The sequence below is a fragment of the Sparus aurata genome, chromosome 23 (genome assembly GCF_900880675.1).
Source record: "Sparus aurata chromosome 23, fSpaAur1.1, whole genome shotgun sequence".
NCBI lineage: Eukaryota > Metazoa > Chordata > Actinopteri > Spariformes > Sparidae > Sparus > Sparus aurata.
The window spans coordinates 13306234-13326400 of NC_044209.1; the positions used below are offsets into that span (position 1 = coordinate 13306234).

Consider the following 20167-nt stretch of genomic DNA (forward strand, 5'->3'; position numbering starts at 1 on the left):
GACAACACAGCTGGTTAATTGACAAAAATGTGAAGGTAAGACCTGAAAGCAACTCATATATAAAAATCATTGACAAATTTTGGAATGAATGCAAGTTAAAAACAAAATCTCTTCTCTATCTCAGTCCTGCGGGTTGTCTCTCCGAACATCACATTACACCCTGTCTGGGACGGAGAACTTGGGACCTCGCCAGTCAGACTCATCTGCACCCTAAGTGACTTCTTCCCAGAAAAACTGAGTGTGAATTGGCAACGGGACAACCGACATTTCAACATTCGGCCAATCCAAAGGAAGCTGCAGGTTTTGGAAAGGCGGGAGAAAATCTTCAGTCTAAGCAGTGAGATTGAGCCAAATATGAGAGAGTGGGAAGCGGGCTCAAGTTTTACTTGCAAGGCCACTCACAACAACAATGAATTTTCAAAGATAATAAGTATTTGTCAAAGTGAGTATGTAGAGCTTCTGTTTGACAGCAAAATATGAAAATTTGTTAATATATTGTGAATTATTGTGGGTTTTTTTTTTAATGTATTTGTTTTTTGTAGTCTATACATGCACCCCTCCTTCCATTCATATCGACATCCCCAGCTTCATGACGGTGATGATGGCAAAATCTGAGGTGATGGCAACATGTTCAGTCCACACTGTGTTTAATGCCAAGGTGACCTGGCAGATGGATGGGAGACTCCCTTCCAGTAACAAAGTGATGCAGACCAGAAATGAGACTCATTTAATAGGCAGCCTGACAGTTTCCACAAGAGACTGGAAGCAGCTGAGGCTTGTTAAATGTAAAGTGGAACATCGTTGCCTGACATCTGCTGAGGAGTCCATACATTTATCAGGTAAGAGATTAGAGAACAAAAAACAAAAGCAGATAATGCTGTTTATTTACGGTTATCTAATGACTAAATAATATAGTATCTGCCAGTCTGTTCTTTAGTGACTCATCTTCATCGCCAAGATAGACATTGACACTCGTCAATGATTAATTAACTATCAAGTCCTTCCTGATTCAGTATTTACTCACTCCTGACGAATTTGTTGTGTACCTTATTGTAAATTGCCAAAATGAGTGCTATTAAAGTGATGAACCTAAATTAATACATTCTGCTTTGTTTTCTCTCTCCATCATCCAGAGCCTGCAGCCACAGCTCCATCAGTGGAGATCAGGAGGTCTCTACCAGAATTACTGAAGGGAAACAGTGCTGTGCTGGAGTGTGACGTCACACGCCTCTCCTCCAGTGATCTGTACATCACGTTTCAGGCAGACAGTGACAACATTTCTGAGAATTTGTATGTTGACCTTCCTGAAACCCCAGGCCTCCATTCAATCAGCAGACGCTTCACTGTCCCTTCAAAGTACTGGACTAATGACACAAGTTTCACCTGCACAGTGAATCAAGGCTACACTCGCATATTCACGTCAAATTCGACAGGGAGTTTTTTTGGTGAGAGTTGTTACTGTTTTTTCTAATTTGTAAAGTCAGTGCTTTTGTTATTTAACTTAATTGATGCACAGACTGATTCAGTGATTCATTAATTTATTCATCTGTTGCATTATGTTTAGTCGACCCATCAGTGGAGCTCCTTCTAGTCCCCAGTGATGTGTCAGGACCACAGAGACTCTCATGCTCTGGATGGGGCTTCAACCCTCAAATCAAATGGTTTGCTGAGTCAAAGCAAAGATCTTTTTCAAACGATGACATCACCATGGATGCAGATGGACGTGTGGCAGTGACCAGTCAACTTCAGATACCTCAGACAGAGTGGAAAATAGGGAAGGTCTTCACTTGTGAAGTGTCTGACACGTCTCTGAACAAACAGATCAGAAAGGACATCAGCCTCTGCTCAGGTAAATTCAAACAGAAGGAAAGCAACCAAGTCAAGTCATATGAGTAATGAGAATAATGTGTCAATGCAACACATGTAACAGTGTAAACTGACAGCCTCATTAATCAGAATTTATAAACTAAGAAACTGATCCAAGTAATCAGTGCTCATCTGTCTATCCATCAACCTCCTCTGCTCTGTTTCAGTTTTATAGACAGAGCTGCACCGACACACACACATGTCCACTTATAATCCAAAGTCATTTCACCTATTCACAGCATAAACACTCACTATCTTAGCTGTGGGGCTTACAGTAAATATGCCAAAATAATAAGAAACCAGCAAACATTAAGCCACATGCCAGCTCAGATCATGTCACGTGCACAAAGCCCCCAGGTGTCACTGAGTGACCTGACAGCTTTATCTTATTGTCTCTTTCTTAAAGGGAAGTTTTTAAGCACATCCAAAATAGGCAAACAAGCAACTGAAGAGTAATCTAATTTTAATACGAAAGAAGGACATTTTCGCAAATGAATTCCTTTAATGCAGTGTTTTCTTTACATACCTAATGAGAGGAGAGGCTGCTTTCAGTATTTTAAATGTGTCCATGTAAGCAATAATGTCACTGCAAGAAATATCATGGCACATTTAAGCAGCACAACTAAAAGCTGTAGTTATAACCTTGACAGGACAGAAGAAACTCTCCAGAGGAAACAGAATTCAACTTTTTGCCCTGAAATAAGTCATTTTAGACATTTTCAGAAGATTTTATTTTATTAACATGGACTATGTGTGTTTTTGGATGTGTAAATAAACATCAACTTTAGATTCTGACCAATCTTGTCACCCTGTTGTGATTTTCACAAAAATCGGTGAAGTTAAGCAGCTGTGCCTCGTGTGTAAGTCCTCACGGGGGAAGCGCATTCCAAATAATCGAGGTGATCTGTATCTGTGTACAGCAGTTAATTTAGAGAAAGCTTAGCCTTCTCAAACCTCATTGCCCATCACCCCAGATACAAGTAATCAAATAATAAGTTTATGACATACTGTTAATACTAATCGGGTCAGAGGTGCTATCACTTTAACACTATCTCTGTTTAAATCATTGTGCCTATAACGAGAGAGCACGTCTGTCCTGAGAGGGTAGTTGGAAAGAGATCTCAATAACTGATTCGATATCAAACACTGAAAGAATGTTGGAAATGATGCTTATTCAATGTCAGCTGATACAAAACTCCAGTTTATAAACTGCAACATCTTGCATACACTTTGATTCATTAAATTCAACATAGACATGTGAGTAGAATTATTTCAGTTCTGTTAAACCTGTCCCACTCAAAATACATGATTATTCAAAAGCTGAATGTAAATCAGTTAGTATCCAAAGGCTTTGGAAGCAACTTCTCTCAAAATTGGAGGAGGGGGACAAAATGTTTTTGTCAAATATATAACTTGTTCTGGACTTCACGTCACTTCATGGTTCTTTTTTGCTGTACTTCTCACTCTCAGTTTGTTCAAGCATCCCTCCTTCCATTCATGTGGAGATTCCCAGCTTCAAGACAGTCATGATGTCAACGTCTGAGGTGCAAGCAACATGTTTGGTTCACACTGGTTTTGATGCCAAGGTGACCTGGCTGATGGATGGGAGAGTCTCACACAGTAACACAGTGAGCCAGGATTCAAACACGACTCATATATTCAGTAATGTGAGAGTTTCCTCCAGTCAGTTGAAACAACTGAAGAACATAACATGCAGAGCAGAACACGCCTGCTTCTCAATAGCTGAGAAGAGCATCAGTGTTGCAGGCAAGACAACTATACAACATGAAAATCAGACGTGTCGTGACAGCAAAGAACCTAAATTAATACATTCCGCTTTGTTTTCTCTCTCCATCATCCAGAGCCTGCAGCCACAGCTCCATCAGTGGAGATCAGGAGATCTCTACCAGATCTGCTGAAGGGAAACAGTGCAGTGCTGGAGTGTGATGTCACACAACTCTCCTCCAGCCATCTGTATGTAACCTTTCAAGCCAACAGCGTCGACATCTCTGAAAAACAGTATGTTGATCTTCATCAAGCCTCAGGCGTCCATTCAATCACTAGACGCTTCACTGTCCCTCAAACACACTGGAAGAAAGACACAAGGTTCACCTGCACAGTGAATCAAGGCTTCTCCAGCAACTTTGAGTCAAATTCCACAGGCAACATTTTTGGTGAGATGAGTCATTAGTCTTTCTCTCTTTAATGTTTCACATCTTGTTGTTTTGTTTAAATAAACTGACTCATTGATGCACTGATTGATCTCTCATTTAGTCGACCCATCAGTGGAGCTCCTTCTAGTCCCCAGTGATGTGTCAGGACCACAGAGACTCTCATGCTCTGGATGGGGCTTCAACCCTCAAATCAAATGGTTTGCTGAGTCAAAGCAAAGATCTTCTTCAAACCGTGACATAAGCATGGATGCAGATGGACGTGTGGCAGTGACCAGTCAACTTCAGATACCTCAGACAGAGTGGAAGACAGGGAAGGTCTTCACTTGTGAAGTGTCTGACACGTCTCTGAACAAACAGGTCAGACAGGACATCAGCCTCTGCTCAGGTAAATTCAAACAGAAAGAGAGCAACAAATCCCTCCAAAATCTCTAGACGGACGTATACAACCATCTTATAATTAATGCTCTCTAAAGTTATGGCAACATTCATCATTTTATGTGAAATAGGGTACATGAAAACAATCCAGATAAGCTGGTACATACACAACCATCACCTAATATCTACTTACAGCATTGATACGCTAAGGTAATGGCAAAAAATGTCCCCCTGTACCGCTGAACAGAAAAAAAGTAACATTACCATCTATTTGGAACTGTGTTTCTTGCCACCTGGTGGACAAAACTCCAATATTCATTGATCTGTGTCCCACTCTTAACGAGGATTACAAACATCTGATCCTCTTGCTCAATGCTTTGCTATTGCACAGCCACTGAGTAAAACTGATTCTCTGCCATTTCAATCAGGACAGGTAGCACACTAGCCTCCCACCACCAGACTCATTTTACAAACACAGATCAGTCTGAAACATCTCTATTCATTTTCAATTCGCAAGAAGGATTATCAACTAGTGCAGACCAAAATCTGAACCAGGGATTCTCCTTTCAGTCATCCTCTCTAACAAACCTCACATTAGATAACAGTTGTGATTGACCCGTTACAAACCTGTTTAAATGTGAATGTGTACGGGTGTATCTGAAAGCAAATTACACATGAGCTTGAGGATTTGTCTGGTTCTGAGACGAGTCACTTGCACCACATTTAGCCAGATATGCTGAGAGTCAAAGAGGCTGCACAGGCCTCCATTACATAACCTTGTAAAAGGCTAAAATCCTATGCTATGTTGTTGTAAGTGAGCTTCCCTACATTACAGAGTAATTTCTTCAGGTATTATGCAGGTTTTGAACAAATTGTCTTGTGATGTGAAACAATTCATACTTTACCATTATACAGTTGACTCAGGATTTTGTCATGCTTCATATTTCTTTTCCTCTATTACATAACCTTGTTAAAGGCTAAAGTCCTATGCTATGTTTTTGTAAAAGACCCTTTTTACATTACGGAGTAATTTCTTTCAATATTACTAAAATATACTAAATGTAGCACATTTTGAACATACTATCAAAATGGTCTTATGATGTGGAACAATACTTACTTTACAAAGACATATATTTGACTTGTGATTTTGTCATGCTTCATTATTCTTTTTCTGTGTATTTTCAACTCTCAGCTTATTCAAGCATCCCTCCTTCCATTCATGTGGAGATTCCCAGCTTCAAGACAGTCATGATGTCAACGCCTGAGGTGCAAGCAACATGTTTGGTTCACACTGGTTTTGATGCCAAGGTGACCTGGCTGATGGATGGGAGACTCCCACAAATTAACACAGTGAGCCAGGACTCCAACACGACTCATATATTCAGTAATGTGAGAGTTTCCTCCAGTCAGTGGAAACAACTGAAGAATATAACATGCAGAGCAGAACACGCCTGCTTCTCAATAGCTGAGAAGAGCATCAGTGTTGCAGGTAAGACAACTATACAACATGAAAATCAGACGTGTCGTGACAGCAAAGAACCTAAATTAATACATTCTGCTTTGTTTTCTCTCTCCATCATCCAGCGCCTGCAGCCACAGCTCCATCAGTGGAGATCAGGAGATCTCTACCAGATCTGCTGAAGGGAAACAGTGCAGTGCTGGAGTGTGATGTCACACAACTCTCCTCCAGCCATCTGTATGTAACCTTTCAAGCCAACAGCGTCGACATCTCTGAAAAACAGTATGTTGATCTTCATCAAGCCTCAGGCGTCCATTCAATCACTAGACGCTTCACTGTCCCTCAAACACACTGGAAGAAAGACACAAGGTTCACCTGCACAGTGAATCAAGGCTTCTCCAGCAACTTTGAGTCAAACTCTACAGGCAATATTTTTGGTGAGATGAGTCATTAGTCTTTCTCTCTTTAATGTTTCACATCTTGTTGTTCTGTTTAAATAAACTGACTCATCGATGCACTGATTGATCTCTCATTTAGTCGACCCATCAGTGGAGCTCCTTCTAGTCCCCAGTGATGTGTCAGGACCACAGAGACTCTCATGCTCTGGATGGGGCTTCAACCCTCAAATCAAATGGTTTGCTGAGTCAAAGCAAAGATCTTCTTTAAACCGTGACATCAGCATGGATGCAGATGGACATGTGGCAGTGACCAGTCAACTTCAGATACCTCAGACAGAGTGGAAGACAGGGAAGGTCTTCACTTGTGAAGTGTCTGACACGTCTCTGAACAAAAAGGTCAGACAGGACATCAGCCTCTGCTCAGGTAAATTCAAACAGAAGGACAGCAACAAATCCATCCAAAATCTCTAGACGGATGTTTACAACCATCTTATAATTAATGCTCTTCAAAGTTGATGCCACATTCATCATTTCATGAGAAATAGGGTACATGAAAACAATCCAGGGAAGCTGGTGTAAACACAACCATCACCTAATATCTACTTACAGCACTGATACGCTAAGGTAATGGCAAAAAATGTCCCCCTGTACCACTGAACAAGTAACATTAGCATCTATTTGGAACTGTGTTTCTTGCCACCTGGTGGACAAAACTCCAATATTCATTGATCTGTGTCCCACTCTTCATGAGGATTACAAACATCTGATCCTCTTGCTCAATGCTTTCCTATTGCACAGCCACTGAGTAAAACTGATTCACTGCCATTTCAATCAGGACAGGTAGCACACTAGCCTCCCACCACCAGACTCATTTTACAAACACAGATCAGTCTGAAACATCTCTATTCATTTTCAATTCGCAAGAAGGATTATCAACTAGTGCAGACCAAAATCTGAACCAGGGATTCTCCTTTCAGTCATCCTCTCTAACAAACCTCACATTAGATAACAGTTGTGACTGACCCGTTACAAACCTGTTTTAATGGGAATGTGGACAGATGTATCCAACAGCATTATTAAACATGAGCTTGAGGATTTGTCTGTTTGTGAGACGAGTCACTTACACCACATTTAGCCAGATATGCTGAGAGTCAAAGAGGCTGCACAGGCCTCTATTACATAAAGTTGTAAAAGGCTAAAATCCTATGCTATGTTATTGCAGAATACCCTTTTAACATTACGATGTAATTTCTTTCAATAATATAAAAATGTATAAAATGTAGCACATTTTGCACATACTATCAAAATGGTCTTATGATGTGGAACAATACTTACTTTACAAAGACATATATTTGACTTGTGATTTTGTCATGCTTCATGATTCTTTTTCTGTGTATTTTCAACTCTCAGCTTATTCAAGCATCCCTCCTTCCATTCATGTGGAGATTCCCAGCTTCAAGACAGTCATGATGTCAATGCCTGAGGTACAAGCAACATGTTTGGTTCACACTGGTTTTGATGCCAAGGTGACCTGGCTGATGGATGGGAGACTCCCACAAATTAACACAGTGAGCCAGGATTCAAACACGACTCATATATTCAGTAATGTGAGAGTTTCCTCCAGTCAGTGGAAACAACTGAAGAATATAACATGCAGAGCAGAACACACCTGCTTCTCAATAGCTGAGAAGAGCATCAGTGTTGCAGGTAAGACAACTATACAACATGAAAATCAGACGTGTCGTGACAGCAAAGAACCTAAATTAATACATTCCGCTTTGTTTTCTCTCTCCATCATCCAGAGCCTGCAGCCACAGCTCCATCAGTGGAGATCAGGAGATCCCTACCAGATCTGCTGAAGGGAAACAGTGCTGTGCTGGAGTGTGATGTCACACAACTCTCCTCCAGTCATCTGTATGTAACCTTTCAAGCCAACAGCGTCGACATCTCTGAAAAACAGTATGTTGATCTTCATCAAGCCTCAGGCGTCCATTCAATCACTAGACGCTTCACTGTCCCTCAAACACACTGGAAGAAAGACACAAGGTTCACCTGCACAGTGAATCAAGGCTTCTCCAGCAACTTTGAGTCAAATTCCACAGGCAATATTTTTGGTGAGATGAGTCATTAGTCTTTCTCTCTTTAATGTTTCACATCTTGTTGTTCTGTTTAAATAAACTGACTCATTGATGCACTGATTGATCTCTCATTTAGTCGACCCATCAGTGGAGCTCCTTCTAGTCCCCAGTGATGTGTCAGGACCACAGAGACTCTCATGCTCTGGATGGGGCTTCAACCCTCAAATCAAATGGTTTGCTGAGTCAAAGCAAAGATCTTCTTCAAACCATGACATCAGCATGGATGCAGATGGACGTGTGGCAGTGACCAGTCAACTTCAGATACCTCAGACAGAGTGGAAGACAGGGAAGGTCTTCACTTGTGAAGTGTCTGACACGTCTCTGAACAAACAGGTCAGACAGGACATCAGCCTCTGCTCAGGTAAATTCAAACAGAAGCACAGCAGCAAATCCATCCAAAATCTCTAGACGGGTGTATACAACCATCTTATAATTAATGCTCTTTAAAGTTAATGCCACATTCATCATTTCATGAGAAATAGGGTACATGAAAACAATCCAGGGAAGCTGGTGTAAACACAAGCATCACCTAATATCTACTTACAGCACTGATACGTTAAGATAATGGCAAAAAAATGTCCCCCTGTACCACTGAACAAGTAACATTAGCAACTATTTGGAACTGTGTTTCTTGCCACCTGGTGGACAAAACTCCAATATTCATTGATCTGTGTCCCACTCTTAACGAGGATTACAAACATCTGATCCTCTTGCTCAATGCTTTGCTATTGCACAGCCACTGAGTAAAACTGATTCTCTGCCATTTCAATCAGGACAGGTAGCACACTAGCCTCCCACCACCAGAATCATTTTACAAACACAGATCAGTCTGAAACCTCCCTATTCATTTTCAATTCGCAAGAAGGATTATCAACTAGTGCAAACCAAAATCTGAACCAGGGATTCTCCTTTCAGTCATCCTCTCTAACAAACCTCACATTAGATAACAGTTGTGATTGACCCGTTACAAACCTGTTTTAATGTGAATGTGTACGGGTGTATCTAAAAGCAAATTAAACATGAGCTTAAGGATTTGTCTGGTTCTGAGACGAGTCACTTGCACCACATTTAGCCAGATATGCTGAGAGTCAAAGAGGCTGCACAGGCCTCCATTACATAACCTTGTAAAAGGCTTAAATTCTATGCTATGTTATTGTAAGTGAGCTTCCCTACATTACAGAGTAATTTCTTCAGGCATTATGCAGGTTTTGAACAAATCGTCTTGTGATGTGAAACAATTCATACTTTACCATTATACAGTTGACTCAGGATTTTGTCATGCTTCATATTTCTTTTCCTCTATTACTTAACCTTGTTAAAGGCTAAAGTCCTATGCTATGTTTTTGTAAAAGACCCTTTTTACATTACGGAGTAATTTCTTTCAATATTACTAAAATATACTAAATGTAGCACATTTTGAACATACTATCAAAATGGTCTTATGATGTGGAACAATACTTACTTTACAAAGACATATATTTGACTTGTGATTTTGTCATGCTTCATTATTCTTTTTCTGTGTATTTTCAACTCTCAGCTTATTCAAGCATCCCTCCTTCCATTCATGTGGAGATTCCCAGCTTCAAGACAGTCATGATGTCAACGCCTGAGGTGCAAGCAACATGTTTGGTTCACACTGGTTTTGATGCCAAGGTGACCTGGCTGATGGATGGGAGACTCCCACAAATTAACACAGTGAGCCAGGACTCGAACACGACTCATATATTCAGTAATGTGAGAGTTTCCTCCAGTCAGTGGAAACAACTGAAGAACATAACATGCAGAGCAGAACACGCCTGCTTCTCCATAGCTGAGAAGAGCATCAGTGTTGCAGGTAAGACAACTATACAACATGAAAATCAGACGTGTCGTGACAGCAAAGAACCTACATTAATACATTCCGCTTTGTTTTCTCTCTCCATCATCCAGAGCCTGCAGCCACAGCTCCATCAGTGGAGATCAGGAGATCTCTACCAGATCTGCTGAAGGGAAACAGTGCTGTGCTGGAGTGTGACATCACACAACTCTCCTCCAGTCATCTGTATGTAACCTTTCAAGCCAACAGCATCGACATCTCTGAAAAACAGTATGTTGATCTTCATCAAGCCTCAGGCGTCCATTCAATCACTAGACGCTTCACTGTCCCTCAAACACACTGGAAGAAAGACACAAGGTTCACCTGCACAGTGAATCAAGGCTTCTCCAGCAACTTTGAGTCAAACTCTACAGGCAATATTTTTGGTGAGATTAGTCATTAGTCTTTCTCTCTTTAATGTTTCACATCTTGTTGTTCTGTTTAAATAAACTGACTCATTGATGCACTGATTGATCTCTCGTTTAGTCGACCCATCAGTGGAGCTCCTTCTAGTCCCCAGTGATGTGTCAGGACCACAGAGACTCTCATGCTCTGGATGGGGCTTCAACCCTCAAATCAAATGGTTTGCTGAGTCAAAGCAAAGATCTTCTTCAAACCGTGACATCAGCATGGATGCAATTGGACATGTGGCAGTGACCAGTCAACTTCAGATACCTCAGACAGAGTGGAAGACAGGGAAGGTCTTCACTTGTGAAGTGTCTGACACGTCTCTGAACAAACAGGTCAGACAGGACATCAGCCTCTGCTCAGGTAAATTCAAACAGAAGGAGAGCAACAAATCCATCCACAATCTCTAGACGGATGTATACAACCATCTTATAATTAATGCTCTTTAAAGTTAATGCCATATTCATCATTTTATGAGAAATAGGGTACATGAAAACAATCCAGGGAAGCTGATGTAAACACAACCATCACCTAATATCTACTTACAGCACTGATACGCTAAGGTAATGGCAAAAAATGTCCCCCTGTACCACTGAACAAGTAACATTAGCATCTATTTGGAACTGTGTTTCTTGCCACCTGGTGGACAAAACTCCAATATTCATTGATCTGTGTCCCACTCTTCATGAGGATTACAAACATCTGATCCTCTTGCTCAATGCTTTGCTATTGCACAGCCACTGAGTAAAACTGATTCACTGCCATTTCAATCAGGACAGGTAGCACACTAGCCTCCCACCACCAGACTCATTTTACAAACACAGATCAGTCTGAAACCTCTCTATTCATTTTTAATTCGCAAGAAGGATTATCAACTAGTGCAGACCAAAATCTGAACCAGGGATTCTCCTTTCAGTCATCCTCTCTAACAAACCTCACATTAGATAACAATTGTGATTGACCCGTTACAGATCTATTTTAATGGGAATGTGGACAGATGTATCCAACAGCATTATTAAACAAGAGCTTGAGGATTTGTCTGTTTGTGAGACGAGTCACTTACACCACATTTAGCCAGATATGCTGAGAGTCAAAGAGGCTGCACAGGCCTCTATTACATTAAGTTGTAAAAGGCCAAAATCCTATGCTATTTTATTGCAGAATACCCTTTTAACATTACGGTGTAATTTCTTTCAATAATATAAAAATGTATAAAATGTAGCACATTTTGAACATACTATCAAAATGGTGTCATGATGTGGAACAATACTTACTTTACAAAGACATATATTTGACTTGTGATTTTGTCATGCTTCATGATTCTTTTTCTGTGTATTTTCAACTCTCAGCTTATTCAAGCATCCCTCCTTCCATTCATGTGGAGATTCCCAGCTTCAAGACAGTCATGATGTCAACGCCTGAGGTGCAAGCAACATGTTTGGTTCACACTGGTTTTGATGCCAAGGTGACCTGGCTGATGGATGGGAGACTCCCACAAATTAACACAGTGAGCCAGGACTCCAACACGACTCATATATTCAGTAATGTGAGAGTTTCCTCCAGTCAGTGGAAACAACTGAAGAATATAACATGCAGAGCAGAACACGCCTGCTTCTCCATAGCTGAGAAGAGCATCAGTGTTGCAGGTAAGACAACTATACAACATGAAAATCAGACGTGTCGTGACAGCAAAGAACCTAAATTAATACATTCCGCTTTGTTTTCTCTCTCCATCATCCAGAGCCTGCAGCCACAGCTCCATCAGTGGAGATCAGGAGATCTCTACCAGATCTGCTGAAGGGAAACAGTGCTGTGCTGGAGTGTGACATCACACAACTCTCCTCCAGTCATCTGTATGTAACCTTTCAAGCCAACAGCATCGACATCTCTGAAAAACAGTATGTTGATCTTCATCAAGCCTCAGGCGTCCATTCAATCACTAGACGCTTCACTGTCCCTCAAACACACTGGAAGAAAGACACAAGGTTCACCTGCACAGTGAATCAAGGCTTCTCCAGCAACTTTGAGTCAAACTCTACAGGCAATATTTTTGGTGAGATTAGTCATTAGTCTTTCTCTCTTTAATGTTTCACATCTTGTTGTTCTGTTTAAATAAACTGACTCATTGATGCACTGATTGATCTCTCGTTTAGTCGACCCATCAGTGGAGCTCCTTCTAGTCCCCAGTGATGTGTCAGGACCACAGAGACTCTCATGCTCTGGATGGGGCTTCAACCCTCAAATCAAATGGTTTGCTGAGTCAAAGCAAAGATCTTCTTTAAACCGTGACATCAGCATGGATGCAATTGGACGTGTGGCAGTGACCAGTCAACTTCAGATACCTCAGACAGAGTGGAAGACAGGGAAGGTCTTCACTTGTGAAGTGTCTGACACGTCTCTGAACAAACAGGTCAGACAGGACATCAGCCTCTGCTCAGGTAAATTCAAACAGAAGGAGAGCAACAAATCCATCCACAATCTTTAGACGGATGTATACAACCATCTTATAATTAATGCTCTTTAAAGTTAATGCCATATTCATCATTTTATGAGAAATAGGGTACATGAAAACAATCCAGGGAAGCTGATGTAAACACAACCATCACCTAATATCTACTTACAGCACTGATACGCTAAGGTAATGGCAAAAAATGTCCCCCTGTACCACTGAACAAGTAACATTAGCATCTATTTGGAACTGTGTTTCTTGCCACCTGGTGGACAAAACTCCAATATTCATTGATCTGTGTCCCACTCTTCATGAGGATTACAAACATCTGATCCTCTTGCTCAATGCTTTGCTATTGCACAGCCACTGAGTAAAACTGATTCACTGCCATTTCAATCAGGACAGGTAGCACACTAGCCTCCCACCACCAGACTCATTTTACAAACACAGATCAGTCTGAAACCTCTCTATTCATTTTTAATTCGCAAGAAGGATTATCAACTAGTGCAGACCAAAATCTGAACCAGGGATTCTCCTTTCAGTCATCCTCTCTAACAAACCTCACATTAGATAACAATTGTGATTGACCCGTTACAGATCTATTTTAATGGGAATGTGGACAGATGTATCCAACAGCATTATTAAACATGAGCTTGAGGATTTGTCTGTTTGTGAGACGAGTCACTTACACCACATTTAGCCAGATATGCTGAGAGTCAAAGAGGCTGCACAGGCCTCTATTACATTAAGTTGTAAAAGGCCAAAATCCTATGCTATTTTATTGCAGAATACCCTTTTAACATTACGGTGTAATTTCTTTCAATAATATAAAAATGTATAAAATGTAGCACATTTTGAACATACTATCAAAATGGTGTCATGATGTGGAACAATACTTACTTTACAAAGACATATATTTGACTTGTGATTTTGTCATGCTTCATGATTCTTTTTCTGTGTATTTTCAACTCTCAGCTTATTCAAGCATCCCTCCTTCCATTCATGTGGAGATTCCCAGCTTCAAGACAGTCATGATGTCAACGCCTGAGGTGCAAGCAACATGTTTGGTTCACACTGGTTTTGATGCCAAGGTGACCTGGCTGATGGATGGGAGACTCCCACAAATTAACACAGTGAGCCAGGACTCCAACACGACTCATATATTCAGTAATGTGAGAGTTTCCTCCAGTCAGTGGAAACAACTGAAGAATATAACATGCAGAGCAGAACACGCCTGCTTCTCCATAGCTGAGAAGAGCATCAGTGTTGCAGGTAAGACAACTATACAACATGAAAATCAGACGTGTCGTGACAGCAAAGAACCTAAATTAATACATTCCGCTTTGTTTTCTCTCTCCATCATCCAGAGCCTGCAGCCACAGCTCCATCAGTGGAGATCAGGAGATCTCTACCAGATCTGCTGAAGGGAAACAGTGCTGTGCTGGAGTGTGACATCACACAACTCTCCTCCAGTCATCTGTATGTAACCTTTCAAGCCAACAGCATCGACATCTCTGAAAAACAGTATGTTGATCTTCATCAAGCCTCAGGCGTCCATTCAATCACTAGACGCTTCACTTTCCCTCAAACACACTGGAAGAAAGACACAAGGTTCACCTGCACAGTGAATCAAGGCTTCTCCAGCAACTTTGAGTCAAACTCTACAGGCAATATTTTTGGTGAGATTAGTCATTAGTCTTTCTCTCTTTAATGTTTCACATCTTGTTGTTCTGTTTAAATAAACTGACTCATTGATGCACTGATTGATCTCTCGTTTAGTCGACCCATCAGTGGAGCTCCTTCTAGTCCCCAGTGATGTGTCAGGACCACAGAGACTCTCATGCTCTGGATGGGGCTTCAACCCTCAAATCAAATGGTTTGCTGAGTCAAAGCAAAGATCTTCTTTAAACCGTGACATCAGCATGGATGCAATTGGACGTGTGGCAGTGACCAGTCAACTTCAGATACCTCAGACAGAGTGGAAGACAGGGAAGGTCTTCACTTGTGAAGTGTCTGACACGTCTCTGAACAAACAGGTCAGACAGGACATCAGCCTCTGCTCAGGTAAATTCAAACAGAAGGAGAGCAACAAATCCATCCACAATCTCTAGACGGATGTATACAACCATCTTATAATTAATGCTCTTTAAAGTTAATGCCATATTCATCATTTTATGAGAAATAGGGTACATGAAAACAATCCAGGGAAGCTGATGTAAACACAACCATCACCTAATATCTACTTACAGCACTGATACGCTAAGGTAATGGCAAAAAATGTCCCCCTGTACCACTGAACAAGTAACATTAGCATCTATTTGGAACTGTGTTTCTTGCCACCTGGTGGACAAAACTCCAATATTCATTGATCTGTGTCCCACTCTTCATGAGGATTACAAACATCTGATCCTCTTGCTCAATGCTTTGCTATTGCACAGCCACTGAGTAAAACTGATTCACTGCCATTTCAATCAGGACAGGTAGCACACTAGCGTCCCACCACCAGACTCATTTTACAAACACAGATCAGTCTGAAACATCTCTATTCATTTTCAATTCGCAAGAAGGATTATCAACTAGTGCAGACCAAAATCTGAACCAGGGATTCTCCTTTCAGTCATCCTCTCTAACAAACCTCACATTAGATAACAGTTGTGATTGACCCGTTACAAACCTGTTTAAATGTGAATGTGTACGGGTGTATCTAAAAGCAAATTAAACATGAGCTTGAGGATTTGTCTGGTTCTGAGACGAGTCACTTGCACCACATTTAGCCAGATATGCTGAGAGTCAAAGAGGCTGCACAGGCCTCTATTACATAAAGTTGTAAAAGGCTAAAATCCTATGCTATGTTGTTGTAAGTGAGCTTCCCTACATTACAGAGTAATTTCTTCAGGTATTATGCAGGTTTTGAACAAATTGTCTTGTGATGTGGAACAATTCATACTTTACCATTATACAGTTGACTCATGATTTTGTCATGCTTCATATTTCTTTTCCTGTATTACATAACCTTGTTAAAGGCTAAAGTCCTATGCTATGTTTTTGTAAAAGACCCTTTTTACATTACGGAGTAATTTCTTTCAATATTACTAAAATATACTAAATGTAGCACATTTTGAACATACTATCAAAATGGTCTTATGATGTGGAACAATACTTACTTTACAAAGACATATATTTGACTTGTGATTTTGTCATGCTTCATGATTCTTTTTCTGTGTATTTTCAACTCTCAGCTTATTCAAGCATCCCTCCTTCCATTTATGTGGAGATTCCCAGCTTCAAGACAGTCATGATGTCAACGCCTGAGGTGCAAGCAACATGTTTGGTTCACACTGGTTTTGATGCCAAGGTGACCTGGCTGATGGATGGGAGACTCCCACAAATTAACACAGTGAGCCAGGACTCGAACACGACTCATATATTCAGTAATGTGAGAGTTTCCTCCAGTCAGTGGAAACAACTGAAGAATATAACATGCAGAGCAGAACACGCCTGCTTCTCAATAGCTGAGAAGAGCATCAGTGTTGCAGGTAAGACAACTGTACAACATGAAAATCAGACGTGTCCTGACAGCAAAGAACCTAAATTAATACATTCCGCTTTGTTTTCTCTCTCCATCATCCAGAGCCTGCAGCCACAGCTCCATCAGTGGAGATCAGGAGATCTCTACCAGATCTGCTGAAGGGAAACAGTGCTGTGCTGGAGTGTGACATCACACAACTCTCCTCCAGTCATCTGTATGTAACCTTTCAAGCCAACAGCGTCGACATCTCTGAAAAACAGTATGTTGATCTTCATCAAGCCTCAGGCATCCATTCAATCACTAGACGCTTCACTGTCCCTCAAACACACTGGAAGAAAGACACAAGGTTCACCTGCACAGTGAATCAAGGCTTCTCCAGCAACTTTGAGTCAAACTCTACAGGCAATATTTTTGGTGAGATGAGTCATTAGTCTTTCTCTCTCTAATGTTTCACATCTTGTTGACTTGTTTAAATAGATTAATTCATTGGAGCACTGATTGATCTCTCATTTAGTCGACCCATCAGTGGAGCTCCTTCTAGTCCCCAGTGATGTGTCAGGACCACAGAGACTCTCATGCTCTGGATGGGGCTTCAACCCTCAAATCAAATGGTTTGCTGAGTCAAAGCATAGATCTTCTTCAAACGATGGCATCAGCATGGATGCAGATGGACGTGTGGCAGTGACCAGTCAACTTCAGATACCTCAGACAGAGTGGAAGACAGGGAAGGTCTTCACTTGTGAAGTGTCTGACACGTCTCTGAACAAACAGGTCAGACAGGACATCAGTGTCTGTTCAGGTAAAATTAAACCATAATTGACAGTCATGTCAATGCATCAAGTGCAGAATAAATACATTCAGAAAAAATCGGAATAATCCATTGAGCATTCAAGACATTTTTCTCTCATTATCATTATTTCTGTCATGTTCTTTTTTCAGTGACTCCAGCGTCATCTCAGATAGTCAGTGTATATGTTGAGGGACCACCACTCCAGCAGCTTCAGAACGAGGGTCAGGTGACTGTCACCTGTCTTCTGGTCGGCCCTTCTCTTAATGATTTCTCTATCACCTGGAAAGTAAGGGGGGAAGAATATTCCCCTGATTTCCATACAGGTCCGCCAGTGCGTCACAGCAATGGGACAGAGACTCTGAGGAGTTCCCTCAATGTGTCAGCTGAGGATTGGCATGCATATAAACAAGTGTCTTGTGAGGGAAAGCACCAGTGTTCCAGCCAGGGCTTCGAGGGCCACATAAGCAAAAGCAGAGGTAGTGTTGTACATAAAAATGTGATTCTTTACAATTGTTTTTGATCTGTAGCGTTCAACATAGTTTGAAAAAGGCAAGCTTGCATCAGGAACTCACCATTAAAAAAAGAATATCTTTCATAATTTTGCTTTGCTTCCCTTTTGTGTTTCCCAAGACCTGTATCCACCAACAGTGAAGATAATGCAACCAACTGCCTCTGAGCTGTCTGCATCAGACGTCCTCACGCTTACCTGCCTAGTTTCTGGATTTTTCCCATCTAACGTTGTAGTTTACTGGGAAGAGAACGGCCAGGCGCTCCCGTCAACTCACTACACCAACAGTCCTGCGTGGAAATACACAGGGAGCAGCACTTATTCAATGAGCAGCAGATTGAACACATCCAAATCTGAGGACAAAGAGTCTACGTATACATGTGTTGTCAAACATGAGTCGTCTCCTACACCTTTTGAAAGCACCATAAAGGATGTGTTCGGTGAGCCGAGGATTCGTTTTTAGTAACATTGCAGTTCATTGGTGTTGTTCATTACATTGTAGTAGAGATACCAATGCTGAGGATCACCGTCTCTCCTCTCTCCTTCTTATTTCTCATTTCTAACCCGGACACACGTTTCATCTTTTAACATGATTTCATATCTGTCCTCCAATTGATGTTAAATCCGCGAGTAAGTTGATGGCGGGCCTAAATAGATAGATAGATAGATAGATAGATAGATAGATAGATAGATAGATAGATAGATAGATAGATAGATAGAATTACTTTAATGATCCCAGACTGGGAAATTATTTTATTTTAATAATCTCCCAGTCTGGGATCATTAAAGTAATTCTATCTATCTATCTATCTATCTATCTATCTATCTATCTATCTATCTATCTATCTATCTATTTCTGCCAAATAGCACTAGCAATGACTTTCTCATTTGTTCCTCATTCGTTCCTCAGTAACTACTCATGATTTTGTGTACCAAAAGTGTCCTGTGTTTTTTTACTCCATGATTCGATAAAATTAATGTACCTTTAATGACTATTTTCCACAGCCGAAGTGACCCACAGCAAACCTTCAGCCACCCTGCTCCAGGGCTCCGGAGAAATCGTGTGCCTGGTCTCTGGCTTCCGCCCTGCACGCATAAACATCACTTGGCTTGCTGACTCCCAAGAACAGTTGGACTACAACACTAGTGAACCCCACAGAGGCCCAAACGGAAAGTTCAGCATCCAAAGCCACCTCCGTCTGACCCGAGTCAACTGGGTGCCTGGATCAGTCCTCACCTGCAGGGTGACACATGCCAACACCACCCTGTCCCTGAATATAACTAAAACAGGTGCTGGTTTGTACATTGATCCACGTCTTTCTTGCACATTAAACATAAGGTTAACCACCTATTACCACATTTCAAATTTTTTTCGCAGACATCTCGGAGCGCTGTGATTTCTTTGACGACAACACACAGGCTGATGTGAACCAAGACGTGGACGTGGAAAGCTGGTATATGGCTTTCACCTTCCTCCTGTTTTTCCTCATCGCCATCATCTACGGTGTCATTGCTACTATAATCAAGGTAAAATACAGCAGGAGTAGTAGTAGTTTTGGTATTTTAAAGTAATCTTCCAATAAAGTTTTCCATATTACTGCTATATATGTTATAATGTCTCTGCTATGTCTAGTCTTGTTGTTACTCTAGAATATTAGGATTTAATTTTTTTACTGTCTCCAGATCGTGACACGTTCTCTTTGTTTTCTCCTTTCAGACTAAATGATGACGGTAACAGGACAGGTCCACAGGTGGCCTTGTCTGAAGGATTTTTGATGGCATAAGGCCTTAGTACTTTTAAAGTGTCATACTTTTTGTTTAATTTCTAACATTTCAGCAATGTAACTCACAAATGTTCCTTCACTGTGCTCATTCTATCATTTACAAATAAAAGATTTAAATATGGAAAATATGGTCATGATCTGCCTCATTGCCTACAACAGACAATTACATTAGAGGATTACCATCTTGACTTGTGGGTTTAAGGAAATGACTACATTTGCAAATTCACTGTAGGAGCAAGATTCTGAATAGAGGTACAGAGCAAACACTTAAGATGCACATGACATGTCCCCACCGCCTTTTGAAAGCATAATTAAGTTAAAATGATTGATATACTTGCTGCTCTCCATCAGCACCTACAGTTGAAACTGGCTGCTGGACCTGATATGTACAGTATTAACTACAGTTTAGCAACAGAGGGCAACATGTGCAGGAA

At 41.0% G+C, this 20167-nt stretch overlaps 1 protein-coding gene across 1 annotated transcript; it reads left to right on the plus strand.

Annotated features, from left to right (window-relative positions):
• The first annotated feature begins 232 nt into the window (after positions 1–232).
• On the plus strand, positions 233–19859 carry LOC115576154 (uncharacterized). Its single transcript, XM_030408625.1, has 30 exons — positions 233–442; positions 543–839; positions 1134–1445; positions 1565–1849; positions 3337–3633; positions 3729–4040; positions 4141–4425; positions 5608–5904; positions 6000–6311; positions 6412–6696; positions 7683–7979; positions 8075–8386; positions 8487–8771; positions 9948–10244; positions 10340–10651; positions 10752–11036; positions 12023–12319; positions 12415–12726; positions 12827–13111; positions 14098–14394; positions 14490–14801; positions 14902–15186; positions 16362–16658; positions 16754–17065; positions 17166–17450; positions 17591–17917; positions 18072–18389; positions 18955–19239; positions 19328–19476; positions 19667–19859. Exons 1-30 carry the CDS (start codon positions 355–357, stop codon positions 19673–19675), a joined length of 8328 nt encoding a protein of 2775 aa, XP_030264485.1. The 5' UTR covers positions 233–354; the 3' UTR covers positions 19676–19859.
• The last annotated feature ends 308 nt before the right edge of the window (positions 19860–20167 follow it).